The following is a 21,504-nucleotide window of genomic DNA, read 5'->3' on the forward strand; positions in this document are numbered from 1 at the left end:
GCACTGCTCAGGACTCCCATTCACGAGCGCTGTCATGGGCTAGATCACTCACGCCATGTCTCCAAGCCAACGCATCCACACGAACATAATGAGACACATTCGAAATACTGGATTTACATTCAAATAACTTGAAAGTAAATAAAAATTCCTACGGCTGGACCATAAACACGTGCTAACACACATTATTAAATACATAAACAAATTAAATAAACATACATCAAAGGAATAGAAACAAAAGGTAAACCAGTAGGCTAATGTCTCTGTGCCTCATAAAACACAGTAAATATTTAACCAATTTCTTCATAAATAGTATATATCGGATACAAAGAAAGACATAGATGAAGAAATGTATTTAAAGTATGCTGCTACCGTTTTTTCGTGTAACTGTGGAATACTTATGGCCTGCAGCGATCGATAGTAATCGGCCACTGTGACCTCCAATAACTCATGTACAATTCAAGTTACTTGCCCGTGATTTATACCAATTTAGGTTGGCACTAATATCTTTCTACAGACACTACGATCGACGAAATCGGATGAAGCGTTTAGATTTTGGACATTCGTGGCTGGCTCTTACTTGTACAATTTACCGTCAGACATTAAACTGTAAACTAATAAAGATATTGAAAATCTGATTACATCATCAGAATCATCCTGCAAATAGTGGTAATGTACATGTTTCTTTTTGAGATATCATGATTCATCTGGCTATTAATTTCTATATGAACTGTGAAATGTCTGCCATTAAGGTTTCATAAAGTCCGCCATCTTTAGCACTCCCAGCATGTCTCCTCCATCGATACAGCGTTACCATCGAATTTCCAGCCGCTTGGCTGCAGATGGACCCTTCTTGCTTTGGCCAGTGCCCGCACCACGTGGTCGGAATCCTGAGCGGCCCGCACCTGCCAAGTGGCCTGTGTGGCCATGCCAACTCTGAACATAGAATATTTTCAGGCCGCCACAATTCGCCCGTCACCTCACAACACTTCATCCTTTTCAAATTTGTTTGCGTTTAGAAATTCCAAATTGGCAATTAAAAACTCTTTTGCCAAAACCGCCGCACTGGTGCTGAAATTTTCCTCCTGAACCAGCACCATATTTTCTCCATTCACTTCCAACAAACGTGCCACACTTCTATGTATGTTGTTGTTGTTGTTGTGGTCTTCAGTCCTGAGACTGGTTTGATGCAGCTCTCCATGCCACTCTATCCTGTGCAAGCTTCTTCATCTCCCAGTACCTACTGCAACCGACATCCTTCTGAATCTGCTTGGTGTATTCATCTCTTGGTCTCCCTGTACGATTTTTACCCTCCACGCTGCCCTCCAATACTAAATTGGTGATCCCTTGATGCCTCAGAACTAACCCTACCAACCGATCTCTTCTTCTAGTCAAGTTGTGCCACAAAATTCTCCCCAGTCCTATTCAGCACCTCCTCATTAGTTATGTGATCCACCCATCTAATCTTCAGCATTCTTCTGTAGCACCACATTTCGAAAGCTTCTATTCTCTTCTTGTCCAAACTATTTATCGACCACATTTCACTTCCATTCATGGCTACACTACATACAAATACTTTCGGGTACGACTTCCTGACACTATGTTAACAAATTTCTCTTCTTCAGAAACGCTTTCCTTCCCATTGCCAGTCTACATTTTATAGCCTCTCTACTTCGACCATCATCAGTTATTTTGCTCCCTAAATAGCAAAACTCCTTTACTACTTTAATTGTCTCATTTACTAATCTAATATCCTCAACATCACCAGACTTAACTCGACTACATTCCACTATCCTTGTTTTGCTTTTGTTGATTTTCATCTTATATTCTCCCTTCAAGACACTATTCATTCCGTTCAACTGCTCTTCCTAGTCCTTTGCTGTCTCTGACCGAATTACAATGTCATCGGCAAACCTCAAAGTTTTTATTTCTTCTCCATGGATTTTAATACCTACTCCAAATTTTTCTTTTGTTTCCTTCACTGCTTGCTCAATATACAGATTGAATAACATCGAGGAGAGGCTACAACCTTGTCTCCCTCCCTTGCCAACCACTGCTTCCCCTTCATGCCCCTCAACTCTTATAACTGCCATTTGGTTTCTTTACAAGCTGTAAATAGCCTTTCACTCCCTATATTTTAACCCTGCCACCTTCAAAATTTGAAAGAGAGTATTCCAGTCAACATTGTCAAAAGCTTTATCTAAGTCTTCAAATGCTAGAAACGTAGGTTTGTCTTCCCTTAATCTAACTTCTAAGATAAGACGTAGAGTCATTATTGCCTCACGTGTTCCACTATTTCTACGGAATCCAAACTGATCTTCCCCGATGTCGGCTTCCACTAGTTTTTCCATTCGTCTGTAAAGAATTCGCGTTAGTATTTGGCAGCCGTGACTTATTAAACTGATAGTTCGGTAATTTTCACGTCTGTCAACACGTGCTTTCTTTGGGATTGGAATTATTATATTCTTCTTGAAGTCTGAGGGTATTTCGCCTTTCTCATACATCTTGCTAACCAGATGGTAGAGTTTTGTCAGGACTCGCTCTCCCAAGGCCGTCAATAATTCTAATGGAATTTTCCTTTTTCCGGGGCCTTGTTTCGACTTAGGTCTTTTAGTGCTGTGTCAAACTCTTCACGCAGTATCATGTCTCCCATTTCATCTTCATCTACATCCTCTATTATTTCCATAATATTGTCCTCAAGTACATCGCCCTCGTATAGACACTCTATATAGTCCTTCCACCTTTCTGCTTTCCCTTCTTTGCTTCTATGTATAAAACTATGCAATACATCCACTTTGCACTGTCTACCAAAGGCTCTACCACGCACAAAATACTGTATTATTTGGTAGGTCAGGACATCGTCTAGCTGCAGTACTAGCAGATTATAGGAATAAGTAATGAAGCAATCGTTTCCGACAAGTTTCTGGCTTCTTCCTGACCCTCCACATAAAATTACAACGTTCTCAGTCTCAGAACACAGTCCTTGACATCTTCCAAACTTCTCCCGACTGTGTGACATACAAAAAGACTATGAAACAAGTGTTTATTTCGTGAGGACTCCTTAATTAAGGAAAAGGAAGTCTACAATACATTCAGCTGCAGTGAAATATCTTTTAAGTAGCAGAACAGTATCGATCACTGTGTAACAGTACGGAAGAACCGCCAAGTTGGAAGAAAATATGTATGTGGAAACATCAAGTAGCTCGGAATTCAAGATGGTATGTAATTGGCGAATTCACGGAAACGTGAGAATTAACGTGACCTATGTAAATTCAGTAATGGAACTGTTGAAAATTTTACACTGCGACTTAGAATAATTGGGGTGCTTCAAAAGCTGTAAAGAAGAGTTCATATATGTAATGTCGCTTGAGCGCTACTGGTGAGAAGATGAAAAGACAACGTCTACCACAAAATTATTGAGGCTTTCGTGACCACTTGTTGTAGTATCACCTGCGGGTCTTCAGCGGACGTTTTTAATAATTTTTCTGACATTTGTTCAACATTAGTTGCTGGCATTGTCACATATTTTCCGTCACCAGCAGTGGAGGATGAATCTTTAACAATACTAGTAAATATCATGAAAACATGAAAACATTATGAAAATCTTTGAACAAACGTCAGTCAAAAGTCACAAGACGGAAACTAAGTGATGTATCGTCTGCTTTCCGGTATCCTTTATTGAAAGCCACGCTAGTTTACAGCTCCAAGAACACTTGAGAAAATGTTCTATTACAGTATTTTCTAATAAAACAACAAATACATATCAAGCGGATGAGTATCAAAAATAAATTAACAAAACATAAATAATATCATCGTCTTCAAATGAAATGAGAAGTATCAGGGACTTGTACTACAGAAATATAGCAATAATAGTCAAAAACGCAATTCCACACTAAAATAATGAGAGTGGAAGAAAATCTCTTAAAACAAAATATTATGAAAGAGTGTCAGTTTCTGAAATTCTGATTGTCAGTCTATTCTCGCGAAACAGGTTGCCAGTACCTGTCCTGCTGAATATAAGTCTTATACCAATTTTCTCTCTAAACGATATTGTCATTGGTTTATACAGACAAATATCAGACCAAAAACAAAAGTAAGGAAATTTAATAATGAATGAAATCTGACGAAGGTACTGGACTGCAACAACGAGTTTGTGATAAACAGACGCTGTGTGACTATGGAACTAAAATCCTGCCCCACCATCTCATGCATCTATGAAAACTATTAGTCTCAGCCAATTTAGGAAGATGCCACAAATAAAGAGCACGACACAACAGTTTACGTATTTTAGGCAGACTTGACATGCACACATTTTACATCGTCGACGTTCATTTGGACTTTGTTAAACAGAGACGGAATTTTACAATATCCTCAACTACAGTACATTTACGTGTTTTACGTATCCAAAACTCCTTTTCTTGAAGGACATAATCACGGAGTTTCGTATCTCTGGAGACAGATCTCAATGTGAAGACTACGGCGTCGTAGTGGAAATCCGTAGTGGTCCCACCAACGCTGCGTCCCAGAGTTCAGTCCACAATAGTGGCAAAGTTGCTCTGTTTAACCACTGAACACAGTTCTGGAAATGTATGCAGCCGAATCCATATGCGAACCCGTGACGTGATAGGCAATCAGTATCGTAGTCCAAGGTGCAGTCCGAATCAGAGTCCAAAGTAACACACACGAGTGGTAGTAGCGGCTTCATCGTGAAAGCAACAGACAGTGGAATAGAACAAAAACAACTTTCACACCACTACCAAGGTGTGACGCTAGAGCGAGCCCCGACAGTAACTCTGGATATCGTACGATTTCTCGTGGTCCGCTGGCCAGATCATTTTCCTTACTTCTATTCACTGTACACTTCGAAGTGAGAGAATTTAGGTGAAGACCTACTGACTTATAATGAATAGCAAATATATCTTTGCAAACAAACCAATCCCCTAAAACTTGTGAACGCAAGACTTCTGTTACTAAATGAGTTGTGGCCGAAAAAGTGGAATTGGACAATCAAGCTAGGTATTATCTTATGTATTTCCTAAAGGATGCATTTCAGTTGTGTTCGTCATTTTCAATTGCAGGAAAAAACGTGCGTTAATTCGTAAGTAAATTGGAATTCTTGTAGCAACTAGTGTGTTCCTGAGCAGAAGGAGGAGTGCTCTGCCATGAAAAATTACTAGTGATCGCAGCATTTCCATTCATCAATTAATGATCGTATAAGGTTTGTTTCACCTAAAAATATAAATCTTCCGTAGATAAACGCTCACTGGAACCTGTAATAATACTGTGGTCGGTTTGTAGAATTTCTACCAGACTGTCCTGTGCCCCAACGCCGCTGACGTATTTCATAGATGGGTCGTGTTGTTTATGTGTGAGTCGGTTATATGGAAGCAGCGCCGACAAGGAGGCGTGAGAGGCTGGCACTATCGTGTATGGACGGGCGTATGACACCAGCGTTAAAGAAGTTTCCAGATAGACTGACCAGCTCGCTCTGTTCAGCCTGTCTACAAGGAATTGTGCACCACCTGTACCCATGTAAGAGTAGTGATCGTACAAAAATCCTAACCGCTAGGAACTAGAGCCAAGTATCGCTCCTCGTCAATAACAATCGGTTTTAAAAGCGACAGAAATTGTTGTCTTTGAATACATGCCCATATCAAACAGTTTTCGAGAAAAGGGAACCGCATGCAAGGAACATTTGGGGTCAGATACCAATCAAAAGGCCACTGCTCACAGCAGCATATTAAGCTGCACGTCTTCATTGCGGCAACCAACACACAAGATGCACAGCAGTAGACTGGGAGGCACGCAGTGAGTCCGAAGAACCGCGATTTTACATCTTTGCAGTTGCTACAAAGGTCTCGACTGCACCTACACCCTAATTAGACGTTTGAACTGCAGCATGAAGAGGGTGAAGTCCACTCCCGAGTTGGTTGCCTGATGTTTTTGAATGTGTTTTTCCTAATATGACTGGCATCCGGTCATTGAGATTACTACGAACATCAGGCAGGATGTTTATTTCAACATTCTTGGTGACCAAGTGGCGCTGTTTCCATAGTATTCATGGATGGCTGATGTGCTCATATGAGCCTATCATTAACGGAATTGCTTAAAATTAGCTTTCAACAATCGTGACATCAACCAAGGAGCACATGGAGAAGGTAGAGCAACACCCCTAAATTAACTCTAACAATTCGTTTTGGCGTAATGATACGTGTAAACTGAAGAGCTGGCATGTCGACTCACCGACGTGTGTGATCTTGCCACAGAGCTGCTCAGGGCGAGAGCAGTTGACGAGACTGACCAGCTCGGGAGAGAACGGGTCCCCGCAGCTGGCGTTACCCTTGGAGTTGCAGTAGTAGCAGCGTAGCGCCCATCCTGCAACACCGCAACGACAACTTGTGCCCAACAACCTGGTACCACTCAGTTTGATACATTTTAAACCAGCTCGTAACTTACAATTTCAGTTAAAATGGCTACAATAGGCGCTTCAGGGAATCCAAGAAAACTTGCCTTCTCTCTAGCCGCAGTAATCCTTAGATAGGTGTGTGTGTGTGTGTGTGTGTGTGTGTGTGTGTGTGTGTGTGTGTGTGTGTGTATGTGTATGTGTGTGTGTGTGTGTGTGTGTGTGTGTGTGTGAGTGAGTGAGTGAGTGAGTGAGTGAATGTGTGTGAATGTGTGTGTGTTTTCCACATCTTCTCCTAAAGTACTCACTACAGCGATTTCAACCAGACTTTGTACACTTATACTTTATTCTTACGCAACAACCACTGTTGGGTTAAGAACTACTTAACTAACATACTTCAGGAGATATTATGTCATTAACGCTCAGAGGCGTGAAAAACTTCCGCATTGTCCGTGGCGTTTTAATTTATTACTTCTTTTCTACTAATTCTGTTTTCACCGCGTTTCACGGACACTATCCACATATCCCGCTAAAAATACCTACAAAATTATATCATTGTGTGACACATGGATCAGGAGATACGACGTATAAACTGGCGCATCATGTTTGATGTTTAAATTTATTACTTCTTTTCTACTAATTCTGTTTCCAACACATTTCGCAGGCAATATCCACATATGCCGCTGAATCTACCTACTCCAATACATCCCTGTACAACACATAATTAAAGAGATATGACGTCATTAACCCCGAGCTGCGTCAAAAATTGCATGCAGTATTAATGTATTTATCCTTTACTCCTAAGGTCCTCGTACAGTTGAGTCAAATTAAGAAAATCACTGACACTTTGTAGTGCTTTTGACAGCTTAGAACTCTAAAGCGCGAATAGCTGTAGGCGAAAACATTAGCCATCTATAGAACTATGGAGGGGCCTTGCTATAGTGACGTTTACAAAATCACTTCACTCAGCGTACACACATTGCCTTGGGTCCTGTATCTTAATTTGGACACTTTGCTTGCACATTTGTACATTATGCATATTTCTTTCCGCAACTGTTTCATAATTTCAAAGGTGTTTCCATAAACACGTTGTAATGAAATTTTTCAAGTCTCCACAACAAACAATGTTCATTCTTTGTTTTCGTTTCTAATTGAAAACTGGCGAAATGAATACCCTGACAATGCAGGATTAGTAAGGTAGTGCTGTAATGCGTCTTGTAACGCCACAACCTCAGCAAGGCTAGTCATGCGTCGGAACACACACATGTTTGTTCGCGAGAGATCACAAACAGACAAAAAAAGTAGATAATTAAAAATCAGTACATATGAGTAAAGATTCCGGACACATTTGTAATGATTAGAGAACTTGTTACTGCGTTACCAAGTTTATTTCAAGTTGCCCAAACGTCAAATGCAAATCTGCCGCTGATTAAAAACTCAGACAGCAGGGGGCCGTAACAGATTCCTGAAATAGTGAGGGACAGTATGAGGAAATCTATATTTGGATACAATTATTGTTAAATAATTTGACTTTTTGCTCAGGACGGCAACAACTGTTAAATTCAGTAAGAAATTCAAACGACTCTTCCTCTTCGTAGAGGAGGCACAGTGCTAGAAACACTGTTGGAGTTAAGGCAGAATGAGAAACTTCTGTGGACGAAAGATGTTGTATGTGCTGCCACAACTATTGCCACGTCTTCCCCTCCACCACTAAAGATGGCACTATACGCGGTGGCTACTGGGAGCGTCCGTAAATATATTTACCATCACTGTCGCTCCCATCAGCCGCCGTGCCGAGTGTCAACTTGGCTTACGCAAGTAGCACTACTCATACGAATTCAGAGTGCAGCCGCTCCAGCCTCAATTTTGTCAGTTGCTTTTGGGACCAAAGGTTGCAGAAAGACGACTCCGACGACCCCGCGATATTCTCTCCGCATTTACCACCTCGAGTCAGGTGAACGTTCGTCTGTTTATTATTTTGAGTAAGAGACCGAAAATTTGAGATAGAGATATCGGTCGATCATAGGCATCACCGTTTGGAAAAAGATAATGTGGCTACACTCTGCTGTTTGCAGTGAGACGACAGCGTCCCCCCTGTAGTAAGCCGTCATCGAAACCAACCCGTTTAGTTGCCTCAGCCGTTGCCTCACAATTTCAGCTCTCTCTGTAACGTGTTAAGCTTCTCCTCACAAGAATTCAGCACTCTGTTGCACTTTAAAATCCATGGTTTGTTTAAGGTCTTTGGATAATTTTATATGTTGACTTCTGCGTTCACTGATTACTGTGTCTGTATGTCTGTCTGTAGTTAATCTTTCCAGTGAAGCCTGGTCTCGCCTGTATGATTGCAAATACTGTGAGAGAACTCGTATGATATATCACATTAAACATTAATCTGTTTTAGTTATAGCCGTATACCCTGTTCAGTTTTCCTAGTTCCCTTATTAAATGGGATCCCCTGAAACCTGTAATGATGTAGGTTGTGTTCCACGGTGGGGACTGAGTTACATCTCTATTAAATTCCTGGCAATTTGCGAATTTCCGCCCCAAGAGGCTGATTCATTTGCTACGGCCTGAGGACTCTGTATCGAACCGTTTACGACTGGCAGACGGAGGTGATACAATCTTCAAGTCAGACAATTTTTTAAAAGAGTTCCTCTTCCAGGCTGTTAAGGCCAAGGGATGTCGACCGGCCGCCGTGTCTTCCTCAATTTCGCTGCGCCTTCCGGATGCAATGGTTAGCACAACTTACTTCCGGCCGTTTATCCGAGTTTCCAGACCATGGAGCTGCTACTGCTCTATGGAACAGCCCCTCATTTGACCTCACGAGGTAGTCTGCCCTAAGTACCATCTCCCGATACAAGTAAAAATCCTTGACAGATCCTGGAATCGAGCTCAGGTCCCTAGCGAAGTAGCCATATATACTGCCCATGCAGCTACGGGGACGGACTACAGCAGACAATAAAACAATCATTTATTCTGCAGGTAATAACATGCGATTGTGTGGCTTCTTTAGGTCTTATTAAACATATAGCAACTTATTTGGTATTTTTACGAACCAAAAGACTGGTTTCATTTTTATGATTGTCTAGGCGCAAGAACTTTCAAATAAAGAAAACTGAAAAAATAGTTCTTTTGCTATCTGATTAAGTCTATAAACGTTTTACATTTTCAACAGATTACTTCCTATTTTACCTCCAGCTTCTCAATATTTCCTTTCTATCCCATCCAAATTCCGTGTAGGCTCTTCCACCTACTGTAGGATTAGTGTCCTTGAGGCAGCCACGGTCATCAGCTAACATAAGGGAGAGACGTTCAGTGTGCCATCTCTCTATAAATCGTGAATTTTGTCCTGTGAGTTAAAGTATTTGTGTAATTAAATTATCATCTTATTAAAACTCTATTTGCTGCCGTAGTGCGTTGCGACAGAAGTACGAAGGCTATTCGTTTATTAAGGTCCGATCGGTCGCTAATTGGAAACCACGGTGAAAATCCGATGACGCTTTGCACAGTTGTATTCCACGGTGTCTCTAGAACGTCCATCGATCGCTTCATGTCGCTCTTTTCAGTCCTGAGCCCAAAGCGAGGACGTAAGGATGCCTAGAAAGAATTGTCTCCCACCAAATACGAGTGCCTGCTGAGTCGTTTCACCTATTTCATGCAGCCCACATAACATACGAGTAAATGGCATGCCTTTACTGCCTCGTGACAATTCTTGGCCGCACTCTGCAGCGGCAGTAAAAATGCTCCTGCAGCGTTTCCAATGGGAACCGTTTTATCACCCACCATACATTCCGGACGTGGATTCCTCTGATTTTCCTCTTTCATCACATGAACCGCTGGCTATGAAGACTGCCCAGTCAGTGAGATGTAGGCCAGCGTAGAGAATTGGAAGAAAGCACAAGCCGCAGCCTTTTATGCCGAGGATTGGTTGGTTGATTCGGGGGAGTTGGCCAAACAGCGAGATGATTGCTCCCGTTGCATTAGGGCAGAATGGGAAAGGAAGTAGGCTGTACCATTTCAAAGGCACCATCCCGGAATTTGTCTGAAGCGATTTACGGAAATCATGGGAAACCTACATAAGGATGGCCGGAAGCGGCTATGAACCGTCCTCCTCCTGAATGTGAGTCCAGTGTGCTAACCATTGCGCCATCTCACTTGGTATGCCGAGGGTATTGGAACTCTGGTAGAACGCTATGACGAATGTGTAAACTGGAGTGGAGACTATGTCCAGAGGTTGCTGGAAAGCGTACCTAACTGTTGCAAACAAAGCATTTCTGGTTCCCATTTCGCGACCAGTCGGATCTTACTCATAGCAACACCCTCGTATACCATTCGTAAATTTAAACGATACAAAGTGTTCGAAGAAACGTACATAAAGAGTGATCTGCTGATGTCAACAGCCGAAACTAACCACTAAATTCCTGTCTCGACATTATAATGATAAACGTATGACGTTTTTCTTGCGAAACATTATTGACTAAATCTTGAGAGCCGGTGTTCGAGGAAGATTTGCAACATTTCAGCTGCCCATGTGTCTTACTGAGTGATTTAATGAATGTAAAGTTTTAATGCAGGGCCGGCGTTAGTGGTGGCTAAGCAGGGTGCAAGTGCCCTGGGCTGGCGCGTGAATAAATGAAGTGCCAAAGAAATTGATATAGGTATGCTTATTCAAACACAGAGATATCTATACAGGCAGAATATGGCGTTGCGGTCGACAACGCCTATATAAGACAACAAGTGTGTGGCGCAGTTTTTACATGGGTTACTGCTGCTATAATGGCAGGTTTTCAAGATTTAAGTGAGTTTGAATGTGGTGTTATAATCGGCGCACGAAAGATGGGACACAGCAACTTCGAGGGAGCGAAAAAGTGGGGATTTTCCCGTACAACCATTTCACGAGTGTACCACGAATATCACGGATCTGGTAAAACATCAAATCTCCTACATCGCAGCAGCCGGAAAAAGATCATGCAAGAACGGGACAAACGACAACTGACGACAATCGTACAACTCGACAGAAGGGCAGCCCTTCCGGAAATTGCTACAGATTTCACTGCTGAGCCATCAACGTCACATCATCGATGTGTCTTTTGGAGCCGACTGCCGACTCTTATAACCTTGATGGCTGCACAACGCAATTCTTTACTCCTCGCCTAGACCCGTCAGCACCAACACTGAACTGTTAACGAGTGGAAACATGTTGCCTTGTTGGAGGAGTCTCATTTCAAATTCTGTTGAGCGGATGGACGCGTACGGGTATGGAGAGAACCTCATGAATCCATGGACCATGCATGTCAGACTGTTCAGGCTGGTGGAGGCTCTGTAAATGTGTCAGGCGCGTGCAGATGGAGTGATATGGGAACCCTGGTACGTCTAGATACGACTCTGACACGTGACACGTACGTAAGGGTCCTGTCTGGTCACCTGAATCCATTCGTGTCCATTGTGCTTTTCGAAGGACGTGGGCAATTCCAGCAGAACAACGCGACACCCTATGTGTCCAGAATTGCTATAGTGTGGCTCTAGGAACACTCTTATGAGTTGAAACACTTCCGCTGACTACAGAAATTCCCCAGACATGAATATTATTGATCATATCTAGGATGGCTTGCAACGTGCTGTTAAGAAGGGATCTCCACCCCCTCGTACTTTTACGGATTTACGGACAGCCCTGCAGGATTCATCGTGTCAGTTCCCTCCAGCACTACTTCAAACAATACCCGAGTCATATAACGTCGTAGCGTGGCACTTCCGCGTGCTCGCGTGAGCCCTACAAGATATTAGATAGGTGTACCAGTTTCTGTGGATCTTCAGTGTAAATAGAAATCAAACCCAAGTTTCAAAATCTGCATGTATGATTTTGAACAAAAGGCGTGAGCGCTGCAGGCCCTCGCTACATCCGCGGGATATGTAACTAGCGATTAAATTAATGCAAAATGTATAATGTCACGACCTATGCATCACACACCGTAGAGCAAAAAATATTTTTACATATACGCAAGTGTTGTCATATTTATGAACGAGTTTTAATTTCCGTAACTGGTATCAGATTTTAATCTAGGTATAATAAGTTTTAAAATCAAAGTAAGTAAAATGTTATAATTATGAAAGAAGTTTATATCTAGCCATATAGAACATGTGTGATATATAATATGTTCAAGTATTCATTTACGGATCTTAAAAACCACGCCCCCGCCAAGTTCTGGTTTCGCATAGTGACTGAGGTAAGGCGCTTGTTTTGAAAAGATTGAAATTTTTTGACTACTTTCACATTAGAATAATGTACGTATTTATAGGAGATTCGTTACCGAAAGAGTTAAGTGTCTTAAAACGAATTTTGAGTCGGGTAACTTTCCGCAAGTGTAACACCGGTTCCCGTCAAATTACCGATGTTAAGGGCTGTCGGGCTTGGCTAGCACTTCGATGAGCGACCGTCCGGGCAGCCGAGCGCTATTGGCAAGCGGGATGCTCTCAACCTTTGTGAGGACAAATTAGGAGCTACTACATGAGGAAGTAGCGTCTCCTGTCAAGAAAACTGACAACGGCGGGGAGAGAGGTCTGCTGACCACATATCCCTCCGCATGCGCATCCAGTGGCGCCTCTGGATTGAGGATGACACAGCGGTCGGTCGGTGTCGTTGGGTCTTCAAGGCCTGTTCGGACGGAATTTAGGTTAGTTTTAGCTTTCGATTTACGTCCAGATGAAAGTGTTAAATGCCCAAAATTTTAATTAATTGTCGTCTACAGTTTTTCCATTTCATATCTTCTTCTTTTCATTTCAAAATGGTGTTCGCCTTTTACAGAATTAGGACGACGTCGTAGACAAAAATATTTATGTTTCGTTCATTTTATAACTGTTCCTGCTTTCACTTTCATTTGACCAGTTGAGCTACTGTCAGCGGCGTCTGATATGAGCCACAAGTTTTGTGAAGCCGGGCCGGCTGCGGTGGTCTCGCGGTTCTAGACGCTCAGTCCGGAACCGGGCGACTGCTACGGTCGCAGGCTCGAATCCTGCCTCGGGCATGGATGTGTGTGATGTCCTTAGGTTTGTTAGGTTTAAGTAGCTCTAAGTTCTAGGGGACTGATGACCACAGATGTTAAGTCCCACAGTGCTCAGAGCCATTTGAACCATTTTTTGTGGAGCCGAGATTACAGCATCGAAACTTATTTTTTCTGCTTTTGTATTGCGGTTTATCATTACTCATTAGTCATAAGTAGTACTCAGAAGTCAGTCGGGCTGAATAGCGTGCTGCACGCTCTCCGTTATTCTGTGGTTGTGTAGCACATTACGTATTTGTATCGTTGCATCACACAGTTTTAAGAGTTAACGAATTACCCGAATGGAAAAAAAAGAGTTACAGTGCTTCATCAGGTTATCAAAAACGAGAAGGTAACACCGAAAAACTAAGTGCTGCGAAAAAGGGAAATATATTGTTCCCTCTGCGTCACTTGCTAAACCCGTAGTCAGAAGGACGTGGAGGTGACGCTGAGGATCTCTAACTGTTAGTGAGTAGGATCAGGATTCACAGAGACGAGATTCTTCGTTAGTTACATAGGTCCATTTATAACTCATTAAGGTTGTTCTGTTGTAGGTACTTAAGTACGAACTGCTTGTTCAAAAATTATTGCCATTTTTCTTTTTTTTTTTTTGCATTCTAGACCCCAAAGAGAGATGTTCGAAAACAAAATAGTGGATCGTCCCTTCAAGGGCTATCACAAAAAGGGACAGTCTGCGTGGACAGATGCTGGCATCCATTTTCTAAGCATCTGCCTGGATTAGAAAAGGCTTTGGGCTTTGACTGCGGAGAGTTCTATTCAACTAATGGACATTCGGAAGTATTTGAAATCATTTCATTGTATCTTTATGTCTTCAATTTACCGTACGTATTAGCTGCATTAAACACACATTACATTGGGCTTCAAGCGAGGAAAACCACAGTAGAAGTTGAAAGTGTGAGTATTAAGATTCCACTGGAAGCACTAAATAAATTGAGAGATGGTTCGGATACTATATAGACAGACAGTTGAGAACCAACAGAAAATATTGCAATATCACCTCACTTGAATGTAACAATTGGCGGCACAGGCAAACCGAAAGACAAAAGAAAACGTTTGGCAACAGAAGATTTGATCCTGCACGCAAACGACAGTTCGAAACGAAATGTTTTCAATATGCGTCTAGATCCAGTTGAAGAAAACTCAACTACACTGACGGAAAAGAACTGCAACACCAAAAAACGATTGTTGTAGAGCAATGAAATTTCGTGAATACTTTTGTCTAGGCAATCTATTTAAGTGATTTAATTGAAAGATCACAGCTTTATGGAGGTGTGAGATAAGACATTGTAAAATTGAAATGCTGGTACATTAATACCTGGTGTAACTGACAGAATGTTGCGTCTCCCCAAGCATGAAAACGTGCGTGCATTTTGTCGAACAGGTGCCGGATGTCAGTTTGTAGGATTGACTTCCATGCCAGTTGCACTTGGTAGGTCAATACAGGGACAGTTAATGTTGTTCGTGGATGACTCTGCAATTGTCGTCCGATAATTTCCCATATGTGCTCAACTGGAGACAGATTCGTGAGCAAGCAGAGGAAGCCAACATGTCGACACTCTCTAGAGCTTGTTGGATTCCAACAGCGTTATGTGGGCGAGCGTTAACCTGTCGGAAAACACACCCTTGAATGCTGTTCATGAATGGTAGTGCAACAGGTCGAAACACCAGATTGAGGTACAAATTTGCACGCGTGTTGCGTGGAATAATCGCGAGAGTGCCCCTGCCGTCGTGCAAAATGGAACCCCAGACCATAACTCCAGGTGTAGGTCAGTGTATCTACCACGCAGACACGATAGTTGCAAGATTATTGGGCTTTCCGTCGTATGAAAGCTGCGAGTACCCTCGCAAAGACATTGACCTAACTGCGTATTAAATGATAAACTTATGAGATGAGACCTATTCTTTGAAAGAGATTTGTTTTACATAATTTACTTTACTGTAAAGACGAGAATCTAGCGCGAACGCTAATACATCGATTGCGCAGTCAAAGAAACATTTGAACAGAAGCTGAACTGAGCGTACCGCTTTTATCTATATAATAAAACACCTTTTTAGATCTTCAGATTTTACCGTACTTCTGCTTGTAATGTGAAAGCGTAAAGAAGGTCGTCTTTAAGCCATAAGTGAGCGGTCTTGCCAGCGTGCAGACAACAGTTATTAATTAATAAAATTCAAGTAACTGATGTTCGATACTGTAAATCGGCAACTTATTGTGATGATACTGTTGAACGGTGCAAGAATTGTCTCGAAGACAGGAGAAAAGTAATGATTGTAATTTGAACAAAAACGTGAACCAAGAAGCTAGCACAGGACAGGCTGAAATCTGATCGCACCATACAGTCAGTAAATTGCTTATGTAAGTTATACTGTTTATAAATAAGCCCTAATTGCTTGTGGGAATTATATGAATATATGCAGTGTTTACCAGATTTCTTTTTATATTTGTTTATTATCTCAAACAGCCTTTACTACAGCAGAGAATACTGCGGCAGCCTGGTCGTAGACAGAAGGTCGCTCCTTGTCTTCTGTACAAGCCAAAGCTGCCACATTTATTAATGATTTCATCTGCAAATGCAATGTTTTTATTTTTAATTGTTAAAGGTCCCTTAGGTAATTAAAAAATTCATACTGATTACGTAAAGGAATCCGAGTTGTTCTTTCCCCAATAATAGACGCCTCTGCGTAATCAAAAAGTGTGGCAGAGCGGTTCTAGGCGCTTCAGTCTGGAACCGCGTGACCGCTACGGTCGCAGGTACGAATCCTGCTTCGGGCATGGATGTGTGTGATGTCCTTAGGTTAGTTAGGTTTAAGTAGTTATAAGTTCTAGGGGACTGATGACCTAAGATGTTAAGTCCCAAAGCGCTAATCAAAACCTAGCCTCCTGACAACGATCAGGAGCCGACCAGAAGACGGACGTCTTCGACCGCTTTCGTGTTTCCTGTGGCAAATCTGCGCCAAACTGAGAAATCGAATACTAGTATGAAACACTATATAAGATTAAAATTGAAAAAAAATTAAATACATTTACTTTATAGTCACGCTCGTGTCCCTGCCGCCGTGAAACATAGAGCCCCAGACCATAACTCCAGGTGTAGGTCAGTGTATCTATCACGCACACACGTTAGTTGCAAGACCTCAACTGTCCTCCTTCTAACCAACACACGGACATCACTGGCACCGAAGCAGAGCCAGCTTTCACCATAAAACACAATAAGCATCCATCCTCCCTTCCAACGAGCTCTCGCTTGACACCACTGAAGTCACAAATGGCGGTGTCTGTGGTCAGTGGAATGCTCGCTACAGGACATCTGTCTCGGGACTGTCCTCGATGTATCCAATTCGCAACAGTTTGTTGTGTCACTATGGTCCAAACTGCTGCTAAGATTGTTGCTGCAGATGCACTGATTTGCGCCAGGACCATAATTCAGTCATCCTCACTCTCGGTAGTGTCACGTGATCATTCAGAGTACGGTCATTTCGCAACTGCGTAATCTCGTGACCACAGCCTCCAGCGATCATTTACAGTGGCTCCGGTATCGCAGAAGGGACATCCAGCTTCTTGTAGCCATATTGAACGACCTCGTTCAAACCCAGTGTGGTGTAGATAATGTCGTCATTGTTACCTTAAAGGCATTGTTGACTAACATCAATTCACCAAGTCCAATCTCAAAGCTAACTAAGGATCACGACAGTTACGGAGTGTATCTAAAGCAAACGTGATTTGCATCCTCATAGCGACGCTACCAGCGCCTATCTCTCTTATGCGACTCGCCCGAAATCTGAATACACATTAGCTTTCAGATACAGAAAGACGTCTACCATCTTCAGCGTATCACGCACATCACATTCTTGGTGACGCTGTGTTTTGTTTCATTAGTATATAAGTTGTGGTGCCATAGATAACGCAGACACATTTGATTTCTTGGGAAACTACATGAGCGTATACGATTCTACACTATCATAGCGTGTACAAAACATGGAAGAACTATTGCAATTAAAAAGATCCTTGCATCTAATTAATGGTCTGAGCCACTGCCTTCCTCCGCATATTGTCAATGCTCTTCATAAGTGCAATTTTAGTAACATATTTCCAAATATAATGGCAGTTCTATAGCTTTTTCTGCACTTTGGTCTCAAAAGCAGAGCCGTCATCCAGCCTTCCTCCAAAAGTTAAGTAATGTTTGAGAACTAGAGTGTGACAAGAGCGGCTTGCTTGATTACTTATGACTGCAATAAGTCACAGTTAGCCCGCTCATTACTTTATACGCGGTTTATAAGAGTTTGTCTCATCTAAAAGTGCTAGACTGAATGTGTAATAAAAAGATGCAATTCATGTAAACTGCGAGAATTAAAGAAAATCTTTAAAAAAGGTGCTGTTTCATTTTCTTTACTATATTTTTCTGACATTACCCAAGAAATGAAAGTTTCAAACAAAAAGATTGATTCAAGGGACAATTACCGGTTTTCTAGGGCCGGCCCAGATTCAGAGTGATGTTGCAATCCATTTGGATGTTGTCCAGTTATAAGTGAGTGATTTTACAGACAATACGTTTTGATTAACTTGATAGGATGTTTCAGTTCCAAAATGTAGAGCCTAATTGGAAGAGGGCTGTATATGTTTCATATATGAGGTAAGCGAATATCTCAGTAGGGGAAAATGTGGTGCCGCCCTCTGGCTATGTACAGTGTGTTGTGTTCAGTGTTCTTGTCTGTGTATTAGTTGACATGTCTTGTGTAGCCTGGCAGTTACTGTATATTGTCTTCGGTATAATTGCCTTTGTGTCAGGATTTTCTTTGTTGATAGGACATTTGTCATAAGTTTTATGTAATTTTTCTTCTACGCGTATTGCATATTTCACATGAAAGATTTATAAATATTTTATGCATAATGACATTTCTTTTACCTTGGTGAAAAATATTCATGGTTCTGTAGGATACTTCTCTAGATAGATGTTGATATGAGGCTGGAGTATTTGCTGCGTTTTAACATATTATGATTGACGAAGAAGTGTTTAGTGTTCTTAGATATGATATTTGATGAGGAATGTGAATAGTCGTTTCCCATTCGGCACGTGTTACCATATTGTCGTGATATGCTTCCTGTACGTTCGTTACTGTATTTGTATTCTATGTATATACTGCATCGCTCAGGTAAGTATGTTCTTTCTTAATGTTGTTCTGATATCACGAATAGGTAGTGCCTTTTCATACAGAGATTCAGATTTTGGGGATTTGCCAATGATTTGTTTTCTCACGTGATCTTTTGACTAATATTTGTACTGCAATACTACTGAGTTATTTGAACACTGTGTAGTCTAGTGAGATGATACAGGATGATGACTTTCTCTTTCGTGGTTCTGGAACTTTTAGATCATAAGTGAGCGTTTTAACCGATTGATGAGTAATGCAAGTGAGACTGAATTATGTGTAGGGAATTTTATGCCAAATATGTTTAGAATTTTTCTTATTGTTTTGTTTTTTATGTTGCTGAAATTTTAGTGCAAATAAGTGACAATACTGTTCTCTTAAATAGCGACAAGTTCTAATTGAAATTTATAGTTAGATAGAGTCTTCTAAGTATGTATTTCCAGTTTTGTTGAATGTTGTTTTCTGACTGGAACTTATTCACCTGTTCGATGAGATTATTGTTCTGCTCTTGTATCCTGACAAGTTAGGTTTGGATTCTGGTATTGGTTGCTCATTGGTATGTGGATTACATAGGGCAGGGATGAGAGCTTCGATAATTTATGCTATTGCACAATATTACTGAGTTGCTGCAAACTTCGGATGTGGATCTGTTCTCCTCCAATTTCGCTGCCAACCAACAGATGACGTTCGACGACGTCAGCATCACGAGACTGTAAGATTGACACTTAAAGTCATCAGTAAATCTCAGTGACCCTTTTAAAAACTGTTATAGTATTTGGTATCAGTATAGATTATGTGTGGCATTATGGCCTACGCCATTACTTGGGATATGTTCCTCATTCCAAGTTTCGTATTTACATGCCCGATTATCATAAGCATATAACAGAGTTTAATAGTCATATCAAATTCTGTAGCTTCAAAAAATTGACGACCTAATTTAAACTAAGTAACTGCCAGTTTTCATAATAACAGGCCTTCGGCCTAGTATTCATTTATTTTAAAGTAATTATTTTGTTTTATTTAACTTGAATGATGTCACTAAGGAAATATTGAAAGAAATTTGCTTCTATTTCCATATTATTACGGTGCTGATTGCTTGTGCCCATTATTCCAGAGATGTATCGACTGTCGCTATTTCTTAAACAGTCATAGGATTTTGAAAGATATAATTCTATGATCTGATGAATTCATCTAGAAATAAATTTGTGGAGGTAAGTGCTACTGTAGTGCGACGTTTCTGTGTAGTCGTGTTCAAGGTCATTTCAAAGTTACGGTGATCTCAGTACTTTTTACCGTATGAAGAATGTTCTCTTAATATGATAAACAGTAACCGCAGGGAATATTTGCATCAGCAGGCATGATACTAAATTAAGTAATAGCGTTGTACATGCAATCGTATATTATATGACTACATATCCTACTGCTTAATCAATTGATTTAGCTGTGAGCTTTGTCCAGTTGGGCTGGCAATCGTTTTATTTCAGAATTATCGATGTTCAAGCAACTTAATTATTCACCCAGTGTAAACATTTATTTCCGTAAAAGATCAGCAGCAACTTCAATCCTTTTATTGGTTAGTAAATCCGTATCGAAAATATTGTAGTTAAGCCACTCTAGGTAGTGAGTTTTATGCGTTTTTTATTTCGATTCGGCGCTATTCGGAGCAGATAGCCATGCTTCCGAAATCCGCTAGTACACGGTCACACGCTGAAGTGATTTGACAGGAATGTGACGGGACATTACAAGTTGCTGCCCAAAAGCATTCCGAAAGTTAAAGAGGACAAAAATCCTAGTACCTAAAAACCTTTGATGTTCTGTCCCATTATATCTCAAACAACAATGTAAGGAAGGATCTAAATTAAGTCAGTGCTTAACTATGTCTGACGATTCGAGCCTTGTTGGCTTTAATGTTCGCAAAAATTTAGAAAAAAGGAGACTGCCTAAATTGATCCAACCAATACGATAAGATACGTAGGCAGACCAAGAAAAAGATAGAGTAACATGTAAAAGTTAATCACATAAGCAAGTTCATGATTCTGGTGACAGTGGTGAGCGGTAGGATTTTTAGGAGTTTTAAACCGAATAGTGATCCTGCCTTGTCTTCTCTAGCCGTTTCGTCTTCGAGAAAAAAAAGAAACACCGTTGAGAGACGCTGTTTTCCTACGGGAAGAGATTTAGGCCTTGGGCTGAAAGTTAGCAACAGCTGCTCGCCGGCTGCCGTGCAGACACCTAAGAAGTCACGCGTGCGAGGCTAGAATAGGTTGCATACGGCAGAGGCATACCAACAGCTGTTACAGGTGTTGCGTACCATTTGTCAAGTTCCTTTGACAGTAGTGGCAATGTACCGTAACAATCTTTGTAGTAGCTTGGTCTGTAAAAGTCTGAACTGAGTCACAAGTCGATAAGTGGGAAGGAGGATTTTTCGTTAGGTACCTCTAAGAAACTATGTGAATGTTACAGTTTCCAGTATCCAGACAAAATACTAATGTTTCCTAAGAACATGGGACAGATGACCAACACATAAAATAAAGTGATGGGTAAGGTCTTCATTAAAACTGCTTTTCACTATAATTGCTTCTGGTGGGGAAAAAACATTTTCAGTAAAATGTAGGAATTATTGTTCAACTACAAGAACGTTTTAATATTTGATGTCACTGAAATTGCGCAAGATTGTGGGCTGATATATAACCTTCAATAAAGAAACTATTTTCCCGTTCACTGCTTGACGTCAAATGTTTCTGAAACTCGATACAAATTCAGAGGGTTTAGGTTGAACGTATCGTAGGAGAAACTTTTTAATTTTATCCATTGTTTTTCAGTGTTTCGTCCGCGACTGTTTTACTTTCGTCACAAGTTGCGTTTATTTACTGCACTATGCATTTTGAGCGCTGGAGGCTC

The 21,504-nt window shown here is 41.2% G+C and overlaps 1 protein-coding gene across 1 annotated transcript in view; it reads right to left on the reverse strand.

The window, feature by feature from the left end:
* LOC126336201 (uncharacterized) overlaps positions 1–21,504 on the reverse strand; it is an 88,003-nt gene that overhangs the window by 41,145 nt on the left and 25,354 nt on the right. The window contains exon 2 of the mRNA XM_049999706.1: positions 6,241–6,372. Coding sequence (XP_049855663.1) covers positions 6,241–6,372 — 132 coding nt within the window. The remainder of the gene's footprint in view (positions 1–6,240; positions 6,373–21,504) is intronic.

Source organism: Schistocerca gregaria, chromosome 2, assembly GCF_023897955.1.
Source record: "Schistocerca gregaria isolate iqSchGreg1 chromosome 2, iqSchGreg1.2, whole genome shotgun sequence".
Classification (NCBI taxonomy): domain Eukaryota; kingdom Metazoa; phylum Arthropoda; class Insecta; order Orthoptera; family Acrididae; genus Schistocerca; species Schistocerca gregaria.